The 17,935-nt window shown below is 41.5% G+C and overlaps 2 protein-coding genes across 8 annotated transcripts in view; one reads left to right on the top strand and one right to left on the bottom strand.

Moving 5' to 3' along the window:
* LOC134875280 (uncharacterized) overlaps window positions 1-2,787 on the top strand; it is a 48,285-nt gene extending 45,498 nt beyond the window's left edge. For 4 of the 7 annotated variants that reach the window (XM_063899785.1, XM_063899790.1, XM_063899788.1 and 1 more), the window contains one exon: window positions 198-2,787. In XM_063899785.1, coding sequence (XP_063755855.1) covers window positions 198-380 — 183 coding nt within the window. In that variant the 3' untranslated portion in view covers window positions 381-2,787. The remainder of the gene's footprint in view (window positions 1-197) is intronic. The other 3 variants (XM_063899791.1, XM_063899787.1, XM_063899792.1) reach the window with 1 other exon arrangement.
* Window positions 2,788-3,846: 1,059 nt separating this feature from the next.
* LOC134875279 (chloride channel protein 1-like) overlaps window positions 3,847-17,935 on the bottom strand; it is a 35,152-nt gene continuing 21,063 nt past the window's right edge. Inside the window, 11 exon segments of the mRNA XM_063899784.1 lie at window positions 3,847-6,445; window positions 6,915-7,001; window positions 8,906-9,006; window positions 10,237-10,285; window positions 12,437-12,519; window positions 13,990-14,077; window positions 14,204-14,296; window positions 14,854-14,945; window positions 15,143-15,276; window positions 15,470-15,683; window positions 16,331-16,441. Of these exon segments, the coding sequence (XP_063755854.1) occupies window positions 5,966-6,445; window positions 6,915-7,001; window positions 8,906-9,006; window positions 10,237-10,285; window positions 12,437-12,519; window positions 13,990-14,077; window positions 14,204-14,296; window positions 14,854-14,945; window positions 15,143-15,276; window positions 15,470-15,683; window positions 16,331-16,441 (1,532 nt within the window). The 3' untranslated portion in view covers window positions 3,847-5,965.

Here is a 17,935-nt window from a genome sequence, read left to right as displayed (position 1 = left end):
TGGAACAACCCCAATCCCTGGGCTTTGGTTTCTGCTGCAACCCCAAAGTCCTAAAAACTGAAACGTCAACGAGATAAGTTTAAAATGACAAACAATTGGCCAAATAAATATTAGAACAGAGCCCTACTAACCTCTGACACAGCACAGTTGTAGCGACCCAATCACTTTTCAAAATGCTTCACTTCCTGTCTTTCCAGGTCGAAGAGGTTACACTAATCCTGGAGCCGGAGCCGTGCTCTTTGACCCCGTCCCCCCTGAAGGAGGACCTCTCCTCCACCAGAGGCTCAAGCCCAGGACTGCCAGCACAGATCGCTCAATCTGTCCCAGGGAGGATACCGTTTGAGGTCACGCCCTGCATCGCCCAATCAGTAGAGGAGTAAGAGGCAGAGGAGGGCTCCCTTGGTATTGTTGGACCAATTGAATCAGAGGGCCGCAAAAAAACGGAAAAAATAGAAAATAACTTCTTCAATAATCAATCAAGCTATTCTATCCCAACCCTCCCTAGTATTTTACCCACTTTGAGTCGGAGGAGAAGACTTTTGAAGACAAAATCGTGGGATGTAATGTACACAAACTAAATGCCAAGAAGCCACTTTTCAGTTACTGCAGGACATGTGGAGTCCTCCGAAGGACAAAAAAAAGAACAAAAAGAAGAGAAAGGTAGGACTGAAGGGCAAAGAAATGCCCTAATTAAAAATCAGTATCAGTGCAATACAACAAACACGGACATTACAACGTTAAACAGTATCTGCAAATAATTCTGAGTGGTTGTTTCAGGTGAAGCGTGGTACATTAGAGAAACACAGCAGGAGCAGAAACTCTACCTGGTCTTAGTTCACTCTTTGAGTTGCCATTTTTATTCAACATTTTCTGATGAGGTCCAATCTGATACTCAGCAGCTACGTTCACACTGTGACCAATTTTGGATTTCTTGCCCGGATCCAATTTTTTCTTTGGCTGTTACATAATTTTATTGTGGCCAATGATCAGACTCCAGTGTGAAGTACACACATGCGCAAAAAAACTATAATAAAGAAGTCACATGCAGTAAACATGAGGCCACTAAAGTCAGTGTGGTGGTAGCTTTAATGAGTTCATCGAATTATAATAAGGAAGAAGAGAAGGAGAACCATTTGGTAAGCATGGCGTCTGTGGAGCAATGGCTGCTACTTCTGTACGAAGTCTGGTGATACGGAGACTAAGTGGGGATTTGTTTGTGAATGTGGAATTCATGCTAGAGCAGAATTGTGACTAAGACGATATAGAGTGTCTTAAAAGTTGCTTAAACTCCAAATTGGCAGAGAAAAAAAAAGGTCAGCAGTCTGAACGTAGCCTGACCTGTGGCAAACACTTGGAATTATTTGCAAACGCTTCATCTGGACACAACCAAAAGAAAGTGCATGCTTTTTAACAGTGACCTAGCCCTTACAGTATAACACCGTATACAAAGTAATAATATATCAAATGGCTTTTTATTATAAAAGAAAAAAATCCAATAAACTGATATGTATTTGTATGAATGTAAGACTGTATGTATGTATGAATGTAGCTTTGTTTGTGTGTAAAATATATATATTCTGGGAAACACATTCTTCTTGGTGCTGTTCTTTTCCACCATGTGCCATAAAAGTGCACACACACAATCGTTATTTTTGTTTTATGATGACCATCGACTAATTACGTATATCTAACAAACCTCACAAGGGGAAATCTGTAAGATATGACCCAATATTTAAGCTTAAAACAATCAAAAAATGAACATCACCAGCAGAAGGTGTAGAGGTTACTGTGTTAACATTATTTAAAAATGTCTATGTTGATATCTGACCAGCCCCTGCCTGTCTTGTAATACCACCTTGAGAGGTTATTGTGAAGCACTGAAGCGCCAGTCTGCCCTCAGCTTAAATAACAAAGAGGCGGGACTTCGCCGAGGGCCCGTCAACAAGAACATTTTTGATCCATATTTTAGTTATTAGATTATTCTAAGGAGTCTAAATAAATAAATGAACAATCAAAATGTAAAGTGACATGGATCACACAGCCCTGGGGTAATGGTAAAGTAGACACACATATAGCTCATGTAAACTATTGGCCCACTTTAAGTTAACACAATGTGAGTCATTTCAATAAACTCCGCACTTCAGTATATTTCCCTGCTGTTTGTAAGCTATTTTCAGTTAAATACTCCTTCTATGTGACTATAGGCATTACAAATTGCATCAGCTTTAACCTATATTTCATTCTAAGCTCAACTGCCAAACCAATCCTTAATCATAAAATCAGCATCTGGGACGAAAAGAAACTCAAGGTCACACTTTGTTCCCTCCAAGATAGAAATATATGAGCAAACCCAGACACAAATATACACTCAAGCAACTTTTGGCTTATGTCTTTGATGTATTAATAAGTGAAGAGGCTTAACTTGCTATTTTTTATCCTTTTTTCTAACCATAAGTCTTGACAGCCAAACTGACTGTATACAACACACACACACACACACACACACACAATGGAATGCAAAGAAAGGGTTTAACCTAATTGTCCAGCTGTATAATTGTCTAACTGCAGTGTGAAGGTCAGAGTTTTTACTCACTGAGCAGCAGCAGTTTTCTTTTAGTCATCAATTCCACTAAAACACTAAAGAATCCTGATCCATGAACCGGGTCCTGTAGACTTCATAATTTCTGGAGGCAGAGAAGTGCCCTTGTATGGTCAAGTGCTATTATTCTTTTGAGGCTTCCTGTGTGTGTTTGGCTGTTGGTGGCTAGGAATGTGTTTTTGTTAATCCTAAATAAAGAAAAATAAATACTGCATAATACAGTAGAAGTCATTGAAAGCACCATGCTTTAGAGATTTCATTTGAATGTGTAGATATCAGTGCAAAGACTTGAAATAACAGACTATAATAAGATGTCACAAGTCTGGATGTGTGCTAGGATGGTCAGCCACAAGACAGAAAGGCTCAGAACAGTGTATTTGATAAATGTGTGTTTGCCTACAGAAACATAGACAAGAATCAAGCATTTACAAAATCTGTTCTAAAAGATTCTACCTACAGCTGCTGGAGAGGACGATTCACTCGTTCACTCCAGTGATCACAACCCACGATGCCCCTGAGCGCTGTGATAATCATCTGTCCTCTGTTCGTCCTCTAGTTGCTCCTGTACATCTTTAGTGTCCAAACACACAAGGCACACATCTGAAGAGAGATTTAACAAAACAATGTAATGCCTGACTCGGAAATTAGGGAATATCGAGGGGAAAAGTCACTCTTGCTGTCTGGTGTCGCTCGTTTTCAGTCACTTTGATTCCTTCTGTGGAGGAAATGCAAAAGACAGGTAATAGAAAATATTTTCTCTCTAATATGATAGCTGTCATTTAAAGCCTCTTACTTCAAAACAGCTGGCATCACTAAATGTCTAAAATGACTTGGAGTTTAAAGGACACATCCAGAAAAAGTGACACCTACTCTCATAAAATAAAATGAGGAAAAATGCAATTAAGCTAAGAAACCACACACATCCTGTCATCCTTTCAAAATAAAGTTGACAGGCTGTCAAATGTGCTTTTGATGTGTAAGATAGGCAACAGAAATAATGAATTACCCTTTTTCTAATGTTGAGTAGTGAAAGAGAACAGAAATGTACTTTGTAGCCATGTTTGTGATAGGTATGCTCATTATTTTGGACAGCATCGTCGTGAGTAAAAACTATATTTCTGCCCTACCTTGTCTGAGTTCAGCTCTTGTTCCAGGTGAGTATAGGAGAAACTTTTCTTTCTGTGTTAATGTGGCTCTTTCCTCCATGTCAGTCTTAACCTGGATGAATAAAGATCAACACATCAAGATGAAAAATGCCAAAAAAAAGGCTAAATAAAACTTTATTTCGCTACATCTTTCACAGTTTTACACATTTAAGATAGCATTTGAGTTTAAAAATATATTAACCACCACAGACAGACAGAAGACATCAGACCGGTACAGAGCTCTCTTAAGAAATGGACACACACATTTTAATTCACACACACATCATGAAAAAGCTTTTTGTTGAATCTGCAAGTTTTAAAGACGTTTGAGGCAGTACCTGAGCATTTGAATCCAGGAGATAATAAGGAGATATACAGTAGATATGGAGGGATACATAAAAAAAGGTGCTTCACAAGGAGAAACGTTCAAAAATAGAATTGGCAAGGTAGTCACTTCAGATCAAATTCGTTTTTTTAGGAACAGTATTATGAGCCTTAACTGAGTTTGAGAAAGCGAAGAATTTAAACTCATCATCAAGATTTCATTTTGAAGGAGTTAAGAAAAAGAAAGCTTCATCTTTCAGAATTCAACTAAGAGGCAATAGGGTAGTTTAGGGAGTCATTTTGAGATTTTTTTTAGTTCAACTTACTTTATGTGACTGTTTATACATCAACATCTAATCTAAAGACTGCAAACTTATGCTGACCTCAACAGGAAATAACCCCCAGCTCTAAACCTCTGCGCAGCTTCAGCCTCTTTGGTTAATTGGTTTGTTTTTCCATTGGTACCAAACTGGTATTCCATGGGGTTTGATGTAAGTTTGATGTATGTATGGTTGAGTCCCATGCTTCACTCATGTATAATAGCACTTTATTTGCTGTTATTTTACTGTATAAAATAACAGCAAAGGGACAGCATGCCACTTCATTGGTGCTCTAATGTTCAGATAGCTAATTGTATTTCTCTGGTTAGTTGATCAGGTTCATAATCACACTGGCAGTCCTATATTTAACACTATTGCTAATGAGGGAATTCATTAAGCTAATTAATGTAGTAATTGGTAAATATCTCTATGTCAACATACATCTTCATCTTCATTAAACGTGTTAATGTCAGCTGTCCGTCACTGTAATGAATGTCACTTTGTTGTTAGCAAGATGGATTTCATCTAGGAATTGAACGCTACTGTCTATTTGTCTGAATTTCTTTGTGCAACATTATATATATCATAATCATAATCCGAAATCATAAAGAATAGTCACCTTATTTTAACAACATCTGGAAGGTTTCTTTGGGGGGAAATTATCTCTTGGACCTACAGCATTCAGCAGTTTGTCCCCCATCACCTTTAGCTGCAGCATCCATCAAGCTAACTGTGATGAGATGAGCTCTGAGGCCGCAGCCACAAGGTCAGCACACAATTTGGAGGTCGTTTTGGGGCGTTGGACAATCCTCCACACAGTCTGCACAGCTTCTTAAATCTGCTGCTATACACATGGTCTGCTGCCAGTTAAAAAAAAAAAAAAAAATCAATAGCTCCTGCTTTATCCGATAAAAAACGTTTTAAAAGACACAGGTTACACAGAGCTAGTATTCACTTCTTGTGTGCACAGGTTTGGATTACTCTTTAAAAGACTATATTATGTTTATAAAAAATAAAAGATGCAGAAAATGTTGTAATGGAGAGCACTTTGGTATAGCAAAGAGTCTGATCCATCTAAATGCAACTTATGGAAGTGTATTCATTTAGTCCTCTGAAAAGTGACTTCATAATGATTTCAAATAGAATTAAAAGATCTAATATTCAATTGTGGGCTTTGTTTGGATAAGAAAATGATCTTGGATAAAACTATAAGTTCTTTGCCATAATTATGGAGAAAAAGCAATGACATCAACTACAGTCCAGGGTGTATAAACTCAAACTGATTCAACTCTTGAGAACGTATGTAGTGAGGCAGGTTGAGTATTCATAGAAACACACACATAGCTTATCGAGGATAGGTGAAGGAGGTCGGGGTGGGAGGGGTTTTCGGTAGGAAGGGATAAACTGTCTTCAAAAATTAAGAAATGATGCCTGAAATCTTTACTCTAGATAAACAGCGCCAAAAAGAGGTAAATGAGTGTCCAAAGACCAGAGCAACAAGTTAAGAAACAGAAAAAAAACTCAGACCATTAAAAAAGTTTTCCATTATAAAAAAACATAACCATCACTCATCTACTCTACACCATCGGCTCATCATCACTGTCTTCATCCCCCTCAAGCAGTCTCTGTAAGGGCGTCAGGGTGGAGGGAGGAGAAGGAGGAGGGGTGGAGGGAGGAGGGACGGGGGGAGGAGTGGCGGATGGAGGGAGGGTGATGTTGCTGTTGTCACTGCAACTGGTTCTGGGAGAGCTGCAGGCCCCGGGACTGCCGCTGACAGCACCGCTCCCCGTGGTGTAGCTGCTGCTCCCCTCCACCTCTAGGGTCACGCCCTCGATCCACACCTCCGTCTCAGTCTCGTGGATGTGGAGATGATGGTGAGCGGGAGGCAGGAGTAGAGGCTGGGGAGCAGGGAGAGCTGAGGGAGAGGTGGTGGAGGTCGGAGAGGAGGGAGTAGAAGAAGGTGGAGGTTTAGGGACAGAGTTGTGTTTGCGGAAGCTGGCGAGTGGAGGACGGAGCCGGACGCCAGAGCGGGTAGAGCCCTCGATGGCCTTCTGGAGCTGGAGAGGTGGAGGAATATGGTGGAGGAAATAAAAATAGGGAAGTGGTGAAATTTAAGGAAAGTAGTACAAAGACAGCACCAGTTTTTAGTCAGAGGGAGAAACAGCTGAGGTAAAGGATGAAGGTTCAGGAACAGAGGAGTGAGACAGAGACAAAAACGGGGGAAGACAGAAGGAGTGAAGTAGATCAAAGAGAGCCTGTATCATCTAGAGAGGATATTGATTATGCTAACAAAAGCTTTATGAAGCTCAGAGTAAATTAGAAGCAAACACCAATTGGACTCCTCAAAGTCAGAACAGTCAAAGGAAGCTTCTTAAATGTTGACTGAAGAAAAAGGATTTCTGGACGGAGATGGATGGCGGTTTAATCAACTTTACTGCTTACTTTTGGTTTCAGGCGGCAGTCATCAGACAGAGTTTAGAAGGAATAAAAAAAAAAAAAACATGGACAGCAATAACTGTTTCTTACCTCTTTAAGTGCCACCACTCCCACCAGTTTGCCAATACTGGTCACATACGCATGACTGAGCCCCAGCAGAGAGAACAGGGTGTGGGTCTGGGGAGAGGAAGGTCACGTTAGGACGAATGTGGACTTTTACCTCTCAGAACAGGAAGGCCTTTTGAATCGCTCTGTAACTCCAGACTTTTACATGACTGGTCAGCTCGGTTAGCGCGACAGAGAAAGATGAAAGCAGAATAACCGGGGAAAGAAAAAGCCCCCGTTTCAGTGCTCAAAGAACTCAGCATATTCTGGCTAAGGCCGCACTTTGTATGAGCTTTTGTATGCATCTGGAGTAGTGTAAAGTAAGTTACATAATATCCATAAACTCAAGTATAACTTCGAATTACTTGCACTACTTACCTGTAACAGAGAAATTCTAAACTCTTGTTTTGCTACTTTTTTTTCAAAACAGGATCAGAGCACTTCTTTCACCACTGTGAATCAGCACACCTCGACCACAGAGACCCCTTTATGCAATAATATTCTGGTTAATACATGGAGAATTGAATCACACTGAAGAAAAACCACCAACAGCAATGTCACAACCTGTTTCACGCTTTCTGCAAATCCTTCGTCGCCCTCAGATTTGTCATTGGGACATTGTTGGCCTTTCACAGTGATTGTACAATGCAGGACAAAAAAAAAATGTTGTGCATATAAAGGCACCCAACGAGCTGCAATTTAATATTTTTAACATATTGTTAAAATCCCCAATGTGGAAAGCTGAACTATGCAGATACAGACACAACATAGCATGCTTGTCTGGCAAATAGAAACCCGCAGTGTGCAGTTATGTTGAGAATTAAAATATGATCAAAATTCTGAAAGGAAATGTCTAAAAATTGCTATCTAAGCAACACCAGTGGAAAATCGGTTCACTGCAGTTACTATTTGGATCCTGAGGTTGACATGTTTAAAACATAAACATCTGAAAACAATTTAAAAAATTACATTTGAATGACTGAATATTCCATATTGTGCCCAAAACTATTGCTGAGCGGTGCTGGAACTAGAATCATGATGCTTAATCTGTGTTTGTTCTGATCAGGGAATAAATGAATTGAGAAGTAAACAGATGGTTGTTTCTTTTGTTGACTCCTCTGGCGGGGACAATGGTTAAAGTTTTTCTCACAATGAAAGTTTAAACCGAAAACTTACTTCATCTATAACCATCAGGCACAACTCCCACCTAAACATATCTGAATGTTTATGTAACAACCCATCCGCCTACTGTAAACATGTTTGGATCTTTATTCAAAATGTTAATGTTGTTAGGCTCTTTTAGCTGTACAGTCATTACTGTTTGTCATGTAGCTCTTCCCCTTCAAAGTCAAGGTTTTCCAGATCCGAAAGAGATGATAGAAGTAAACACCTTGAGGTGCCGAGTGTGGGAGCATCCACAAAAGACTTGTTGCTGCCTGAGGAGCAGAACTCCATCTACTCTATTTATACTGATTATATAATAGCTGTGTCAAAAAAATTACTCTTGAAAATGGTGAGTTTACATGAAATTAATCTGGACTATCCATCCAATAACTTATTGTTACATAGCAACTACAACAGACAAGCGGGTTCCAAAAACATGGGGTGATGAAGAAGAGGCTTGGTGTGCACAAGGGGAGATTGAAGTCGATGTCTCCAGTGAGCATTTCATACACTAAAACATTTATCAATATTCACTTCAGCAGCAAATTCATTAAAGTGATACAATGAAAAACAAAGAGGGATAACAACCTTCAAATCGCTTTTAAGTCAATATGAAACAATTAGAAAAGGAAATTTACCTTCGTTGGTGAATTGCTAAGTATGACAGATTTCGTTCTATGTAAAAAAAAAAAATCATAATCATATAATTATCTCAGCAACGGAAGTAATGTTTTCTGTTTAGTGCGTTTGTCAATCTTGGGTTCCCTAAAGACCTTTGTGACACCTGTGTGTCTCGGTCTTTTTTCACCAACCTTGTGTAAGGATGTTCTCTCGACCAGCTGGAAGGGGGAGGGGTCTATTCGTATCTCATCGATTTCCATCGGCTTGTCCATCTCCTCCTCTTCCCACGCAGGCGATCTGCAGCAGAAACAAGAAGCAAAGGTTCACAGAGGCGGAGCTTCCAGGCTTCAGTTCAGAGTTACTCACATGATGAAAAAACTTACACTCAAATGTTTAATTAAAGGGAAATATCAGGATTTGTGTGAATTATGGGTAATAACCAGAGGTGGGAGAACTACTCAGATATTTAACTTGCTTCTAAAATGTGGTGGAGAAGAAGTGTAAAGCAATAAATCAAAACAATCACATGTACTGTTACTTCCCAGCACTGGTAATATCCATGTCTACTGTTGGTGTAAAAGTAAAGGTGTGCAGGAGGGGGGGAGGAGAGTTAAACAGCTGTGAACGACCTTAAAACCTGGTGTTCCGTCCTTGCATGTCACTGGTCTCCCCTCTGAGATGCAGGAGGTCTGACAGCTTGTAGCCTCTCTATGGATTACCTAGCAGCCTGTGCCTGGTGCAGCAGTCCTGTCGAATTAACAGGGCGATGCTATGGGGGCCTTTTAGGAAAGAGCCAGGGGGGAGTAAAGGGAAAGCAGGACTCTGGAGGATGCAGTAATGTTTTTGTGCTCTCCAATGAACAAAGATTTCTCATTTAGGATTCTGGCTGTCTTCACTCCAATTCTGAGGCGTCTCCTCACATGTGACACAGATATCTAAAACATGGGACCTACATGTGACATGGATTTAAATGGCCAGCAGTGAAATCACAGTGAGTTAACCACAGAGCATTCATTCAGAACTGTACTGAGTTTAGTTGCTAGGTTTCACTTGGCATGGAGAAAAACTAAATAAAAATGTGCTAAAAGCAGCAACAAGTTGGTTGACTGTTTAACCGCAAATGTGATTTTGAATGTCAGTTCACATTGCTGACAGATTCAGTGAACTCTTTTCTTCTGATTCAGCACATGTTCGGAATAAGAGTATCTAACCTCTACATGAATGCAAAACTAGGGGATTCAACTTAACTTCTTTAAAACCATGCTATACCAAAATAAAGAGTGTGACCAATCATGTGCTACCGGTAGATCATTTCATCTGGGTTTTTTTTATTGCATGGGTCTGCTTTGAGCTTTCTGCTGCCAACCTGGTAAGAGAGCGAGACAACTGGAGTTTTGATGTAAACCATTTTTTCTTAGGCAACAACCTGCTCCACCTTAGACGTTTGGAACAGAGGACCGAGAGTGTGTGAGTATTTGATCACCACAAAACCATGCAAATCCACCGCCCCTCCATCATCAGCATACCTCGTCTGGTGTCATAGGGTCTGACAGAGGAGGAGGACAGGGCTCCTGGGGACAGTTCAAAGGAAGAGACAGATATAAGATGACATGTTGGTGAACAATTTACATAAGAAAATGTAAATCTGGATCTTACATGAGGAGAGCAAAGGAAAGTAACTCAAAGTACAAAGGGTTTCCAATAACTTCAGCTCAGATATACAATGTGGTTACTCAACATTTACTCTCAGATTTATGAAACCTGTCACCTGCGATTTAAACTTCTACAGAAACTACTTTTCTTATACTTAAAACAGTATTTGACATGTCTTGAATTGGAATTTATGTTTCTTTTACAGCAATTATGACAGAATGCAGTGACACATTTATTGTAATCGGGTTGCTTTCGTCTGGTTTTCTTCATGTCATCCCTCCCACAGCACAGCTGCTCTGAGTAAACTGTAGGCGAAATCCAGGCCAACACCTGCTGTGACATGTTCTGTAAAACTACATTTATTAGCAATGTGTCCCTCTACTCACCACATGAGCTGCTACTGTTCTTCAAAAAAACATCAACTTCCTCACAGGGTGCAACAGGTGTGAGGTTTCTATAGCTAAAGCAGCAGGGAGACTCCTTTTTTTATCAACCAACCAAATAGACAAGCATTATTTAAAAGCTTTGACATTTTTACACAGTCCCTTGTTATTTGAATCTCACCTGTACAAATCAGTAATTGCATTCTGTGTCGCTGTGTTTATCACTGTAACCACAGCCATTATACTAATGAATGAACACGATGCTGACACTACTACACCAGCAAGATAATTTTCTAAAGGTCAGTGTCTGCTTACCTGCCATCAGAGGCTGGGAAAGTGGACAAATACCTGATTCACCGGCAGAATTCAGCCAAGGTTTGGCTTCATTTCTACTGTGTGTCTGTTTGATATTCAGGTCTGTAGGGCTGCTGTCTAAACAATCCCCATGCAGGAATAGGATTGCATCCAGAAAACATAATAGAAAATCAGACTGGTGATACACAGCGCACAGCAGTAGGCACAGAAATCAAATTCTAATCTCACAAGCTTACACGCATATGCTTATTTCTAATGTGTTTTTTATTCCTGCTTGTGTAAATAGACGACATGTATTGCTTCCCCCGTGAGCCAGGCTCATCGCCGAGCCGAATAATAACTCCCCCTCCAGTATCTGGCTCCCCCATTTCCATATGAGAAGGTGGTGCTCCACTTGGGGGAGTGTGTATGTGGATGAGGAAGCAGTATTTGTGCATGGTCCGTCAGTCAGATAAGTGTGTTTCTGCCTGGATAGAAAGCAGAGCCCATAATGACAAATGCAGCCTAAAAAAAAATATTGGATAAATATTTATATCCCTCGCAGTGTCAGCGTGAGCATGTGGTTTTGGGATGGCTTTTCTTAAGGGATGGGTGGAGATTTGGAGAAAAGCAAAAAAGGATGTGGCTCCACTAATTGGCCTGAAAAGAATAAAAATACAGAAAGAAAAGTCTTCAAAATCATAGACATGGAGAAGCAAACAAAGATGTCTGTGAGCAAGATGACAATAGAGAAGTAACAGACTCCTTCGGAGAGGTTTCCTAACTTTTGAGCAGGTATCAATATCTACCAAACCCGATGAACCAAGATATACCACCTCAGATACAAACACAATTGCAATCAAAGAGACATTGAAAGCCTTTTCTATATTTCACGACCCTCAGACCGTAGATCCTGGAGTGACGTACCTACCCTAGGAATGTCTGTCCATTATTTTCCTTAAGAGGCGCTGCTTCATGGCTCAACAGCTGACTCAAAGTCTTTGTTAGCATTGAAATGTTCGTCTGACTCTGAACTGTCAGGGGTAGAGTTGTCACTTACAACACCCTGAGGTCATTCATGCTGCTTTAATCACCGTCTCAGGAGGCCAAATATGATTGAGTTGAGCTAATGCTAAAGACACTAGTTCTAGCAATGCCAGAGGAGACATCAGGTCAACCCATATTTGATATCTACAATATTTTTTCCATATCCAACATCATTGCAAAGTGATTGTTTTCGTTTAATTAAGGATTGGCCAGTTGGAGTGCATCTGTTGGGTCTTTTAACAAGGCTCCCGGGGACCCCCAGGTGGGAATAACTGAGTTGTTGTATAAGTTCACACAATTATGCCTGGGAATGACAGATGCACCATAACACATGCATAAACACACCTGTGACTGTCCCTCTGCCGGTGTGCTCTTAGAGGTGAAGAGGTTCCTGAGTGTTTTCCTCACAGACTGGAGAGGACCTTTCTCTGGCAGAGAGAGAGAGAGGGGGGGGGGATGCAGTCAGTGGGTGAAGGTTGAAAATGTGAACAGCTTTTTGAAAGACTTTGAGCTGAAGAGGAAAAATAACACCATCCCTATCTGCAGATGGAGTCTGCCACGACCCATGCAACTCCCTATTGTTGTTGCCTGGATACCGTTTCACTTGGAGACGGTTGTGTGCGAGCGGCTACTGAGAAGTTTTCTGTACCACGATACACACACAGTATCTGGCTTTTTGAAAAAAAACTTGCTACCAAACCAAATCCCCCCTCCCCCTTTCCTGCGTTTCACTCCATCATCAGCCATACTTTGCGACAAAGGCAGAAAAACAACAACTAAAAATGAGGTTGATAAAAACCCCTCTATCTTAAGCTCACCTGTGGCAGTGTTACAGTCTGAACCAAACATGTATGAAATGGCTTTAGATACGATAAAATACTGTTCCTATTCCTATGTTGGTTCACATGGTTTTTCTTTCATAGTTCATAAACGCTGACGAAATGTACTTCACACATCTGAGAAGCTGGTGAGCTTTATGACGCCTGGGTCCAGACTAAATGCTCATAAGAGTTAACATATGAAGAGAAGTATTGGAGACAGAGCAAAAAAATAATCTCATTACATCACCCTAGCAAGCAAAAGTTGTCTGAAGGAATACATATTACTATGACAAGCCGCATGAGGCTTTCATTGCACAGCCGTGACTTCCTGTCAGACGACTGTAATAGAGCTGAGGAAGAGAGAGCAGGAAATGTGTTTGTTCTCCAAAGTTTTCTTATGGGTCCAGCCAAACCCTGAGACCCATGATGCTTACTGCTGTGTAGTTCAGGTTCCGTGGCAACACGTATTTGTTATTGTAGGTCAAATAGGCCAACTGTCAAAGTTACGTGTACGGGAATAGATCGACACTTTTCTGCCACTTTTTCCTTGGCAAGGAGAAAGGATTATATGCTGCAGGACCAGAAAAAGGGGAGAATAGGTGAATCACAGTTTGGTTTTGGCATCTAATTCAACTTGTTAATTGCAATCAGCGGTGAAATTGGTGCCGGGCCATGCCTCCTGGGCCAGTTCAGGTCTGGGGTCTGATAGCAAGGGCTTTTTGGGTTCTGGAATAAATGTTTGGGCAAATACCTGGATATTGCAACAATATTTTAGGTTTATAGACCTAAGGTATATGGACTTAGTGGATACATACAAATAACAAACCAGGAACCACAGTGTAGAAAGTAGAGAACATTCCATAACCAACCAGGAAAAGACAACACTAACAATATCCAAAACTACACTATATCAGAATATAGATATAATAAAGATGTATTGGCCAGCCCTATTTTCTACCAGTTGAGATCTTGACTCCAAACCATAATAACATCACAACAGATCTATCCAGAAATACTGAATTTAATTCAAACAAAAACTCAAAATGTACTCAGGAATATGAAGTCCTCTCAGCTCACCAGGGGCAGGAGCAGTGTGGTTGGAGGACGGCTCCTGAGGCTTGGGGGGAGGCAGGGGGCCGTTCCTCTCCTCCTGCACCGGGCTGCCCTGCACACCAGGAGTAAAAGTTACAAAGAAGCCACTTCTACTAAAGGTCCTCTCAATACAAACGCTAAAAGTTAACAATAGTGTTTGATTTATCAACGAGTGAAATAAAGCACATCAGAGCCCCACCTTCTCTCCGTCCTCCTCTTCCTCCTCGTCTACATAGGCGAAGGACTCCCAGCTGTGCTTCTGAGTCTGGTTCTGCTCCTGCAAGCTCTGACCCTGAACACACATACAGGAAAACAGATCAATACAGACTGCACCATCAGTGGGAAACTATTACACTGTCTTACACCCTGATTATTTTACTGCTTCACTTATCCTAAAAACTACTTTTGTTTTATGTTTACCCCATTTGGGATTGTTAGATGACATACAGTACAGGATGCGTCTTTCCTGTTAAAAAGGCCTTTCAGCTGGCATGAAATGATGCTCCTGGGGTCTATCAGCAGATCAAAGGAGCCACATAATGGAACTTTGAATAACTATTTACAATACAGTTATATTATAAACTCTAAATGGGGTTTCCTTTCACAGATTTGTTCATTAACCAAATTACAGGTCTAAGAGTAGGAACATATCCTAGTATTCTGGAGTTCCTTTTTTTCATTTAATCATCATAAAAAACGTTATAATTGATATGTAGGTCAAAAATGTAGCTGATAATAGCATTATCAATTACTTTATATCTGGATAGTTGTCTGCATACTCGAGGCAAATCACACAATCAACAAAATAAAAGAAAGATATATATATTTGAATGTTTTGATCCTCCTTACCTGCATCAGGAGTCTTCTCTCTGGTGACAACCACCAATCACAGAGAGCGAGGAGCTCCAACCTGTCAATGCTGCCCAATAGGATCATAGAGTCTATAAGCAGGAAGAGGAAGAATAATCAACACAATTCAACAGCGGCAAAACTACCTGCTTTTGTTATCCTTTAGAAACAAGAAGTAGGTTAAAGAGTTGGTTCTGTAGATTAGTGTTTAGATGACATTTACTGTGCAGTGCAGAACAGATGTAAGAAAATACATATTTCCACTTGGTTTTATGGTAGTTGAGTTTACCTTTCGAGTCAACCAGTGGGATTGAGTTGATGGAGGAGGAGTCCAGCAGGTGTTTGACTTCTCTGTATGAGGACTGAGAGGAAATAAACTTCACCCTTCTCACCATGATGTCTTCTACAATGATGTTGTACTGGCTGTAGGACAGACACACAGATGGTGGTTGTCAACTCAAACAACTTGTAAACACACAAGCAGTGCACAGTTGTCCTTCACCATTAACTGGAAGGACAGACGGTGTTTGATATGGAATTGTAAGCACATAGCACACATTTAGAGATTTGTTGAAACACGGCTTTCTTTTTTTTTTTGTCTGAACTCCTCACGCACCTCATGTGTCCGAAGCCGAGCTCTGGCAGGTACGGCAGCTTCTTGACCTGGATGATGGAGTCGTACAGGGAGGGCTGCAGGCCCTGGGCCACCATGTTGGCCAGGATTACTGCCACCATCATGGGCAGGATGTGGGAGATCTGACCCGTCAGCTCAAAGCAGATCACCGCCGTGGACACCGTGTGAGTCACAGCCCCGGTCAAAGCTGCCGCTCCTGTCAGTGATACAGGAAGGGATGGGAGGGATGGATAGGAAAGAAGAGGGAGGAGAGAGAAATTAGGTGGAAAAGGGAAAGGCAGCGAGGAAGCAAATAAGAAGATAGGTGAGGGGAAGGTGAAAAGAGGAATACTGAAGAGCGAGTAGGAGAACATAGGATAGAAAATGGATGATACAAAGGCCTGAGTGGGAAGAGAAGGAGTCACAGAAGGAAGCAAGGAGGGATCATGAGAGGAGGAGGTGGGGATGGGCTTTGTAGGGCAACAAGGGGGAGATTGAAGGAAGGCCACCTTTCTGGGTCGGAGGCAGAGGTGAGGACGGTAGAGGGAACCCACAGTGACATTTAACTGTCAGAGCAAAGTGGCCACATGCTCTGATGGAGAGGAAGAGGAGGAGGGGCATGGTGGAGAGTAAAGGGAGGGAGACAAGGAAGATAAAGAGGGGAGGACCACTTCACAACAAACAACCAAGGACGGATAGGGGGAGTTTGAGTTGGAAAAAGAGGAGAAAAAACATGAGGGAAGTAAGAAAAATCTTTAACCACTGCTGACCAGCTGAGGCTGAGAGGAAAGGGGAAGAAAAGGAGGAGGAATTATGAGTTGTTTTAAATAAGTTAATTGCTTAGAGGAGGAAAGGGAGACTGACCAATGACTGCGTACCCTCCTGGGATGATGCGGTACAGGATGCCATCGAACACGATCCCATGAGGAAACAGCGTGGCCATGATCTCTCCCACCAGCCTGCCGAACGCAGCTCCTACAGGAGGAGAGACAGAGAAGGAGGTTAGGCTAAACCACAGAAAAAGAGACAAAGATGATATGCTGTCATACTGATAATACAGTGGGGCAAAAAAGTATTTAGTCAGCCACCAATTGTGCAAGTTCTCCCATTTAAAAAGATGAGAGAGGCCTGTAATTTTTATCATAGGTACACTTCAACTATGAGAGACAGAATGAGAAAACAAAATCCAGGAAATCACATTGTAGGATTTTTAATGAATTAATTGGTAAATTCCTCGGTAAAATAAGTATTTGGTCACCTACAAATAAGCAAGATTTCTGGCTCTCACAGACCTGTAACTTCTTCTTTAAGAGGCTCCTCTGTCCTCCACTCGTTACCTGTATTAATGGCACCTTTTTGAACTCGTTATCAGTATAAAAGACACCTGTCCACAACCTCAAACAGTCATACTCCAAACTCCACTATGGCCAAGACCAAAGAGCTGTCAAAGGAGACCAGAGACAAAATTGTAGACCTGCACCAGGCTGGGAAAACTGAATCTGCAATAGGTAAGCAGCTTGGTGTGAAGAAATCAACTGTGGGAGCAATTATTATAAAATGGAAGACAAACAAGACCACTGCTAATCTCCCTCGATCTGGGGCTCCACGCAAGATCTCACCCCGTGGGGTCAAAATGATCACAAGAACGGTGAGCAAAAATCCCAGAACCACACGGGGGGACCTAGTGAATGACCTGCAGAGAGCTGGGACCAAAGTAACAGAGGCTACCATCAGTAACACACTACGCCGCCAGGGACTTAAATCCTGCACTTCCAGACGTGTCCCCCTGCTTAAGCCAGTACATGTCCAGGCCCGTCTGAAGTTTGCTAGAGGGCATTTGGATGATCCAGAAGAGGATTGGGAGAATGTCATATGGTCAGATGAAACCAAAATATAACTTTTTGGTAAAAACTCAACTCGTCGTGTTTGGAGGAGAAAGAATGCAGAGTTGCATCCAAAGAACACCATACCTACTGTGAAGCATGGGGGTGGAAACATCATGCTTTGGGGCTGTTTTTCTGCAAAGGGACCAGGACGACTGATCCGTGTGAAGGAAAGAATGAATGGGGCCATGTATCGTGAGATTTTCAGTGAAAACCTCCTTCCATAAGCAAGGGCACTGAAGATGAAGCGTGGCTGGGTCTTTCAGCATGACAATGATCCCAAACACACCGCCAGGGCAACGAAGGAGTGGCTTCGTAAGAAGCATTTCAAGGTCCTGGAGTGGCCTAGCCAGTCTCCAGATCTCAACCCCATAGAAAATCTTTGGAGGGAGTTGAAAGTCCGTGTTGCCCAGCGACAGCCCCAAAACATCACTGCTTTAGAGGAGATCTGCATGGAGGAATGGGCCAAAATACCAGCAACAGTGTGTGGAAACCTTGTGAAGACTTACAGGAAACGTTTGACCTCTGTCATTGCCAACAAAGGGTATATAACAAAGTATTGAGATGAACTTTTGTTATTGACCAA

The sequence above is a fragment of the Eleginops maclovinus genome, chromosome 13, assembly GCF_036324505.1.
Source record: "Eleginops maclovinus isolate JMC-PN-2008 ecotype Puerto Natales chromosome 13, JC_Emac_rtc_rv5, whole genome shotgun sequence".
NCBI lineage: Eukaryota > Metazoa > Chordata > Actinopteri > Perciformes > Eleginopidae > Eleginops > Eleginops maclovinus.
This window is presented reverse-complemented; position numbering and strand designations above follow the sequence as displayed.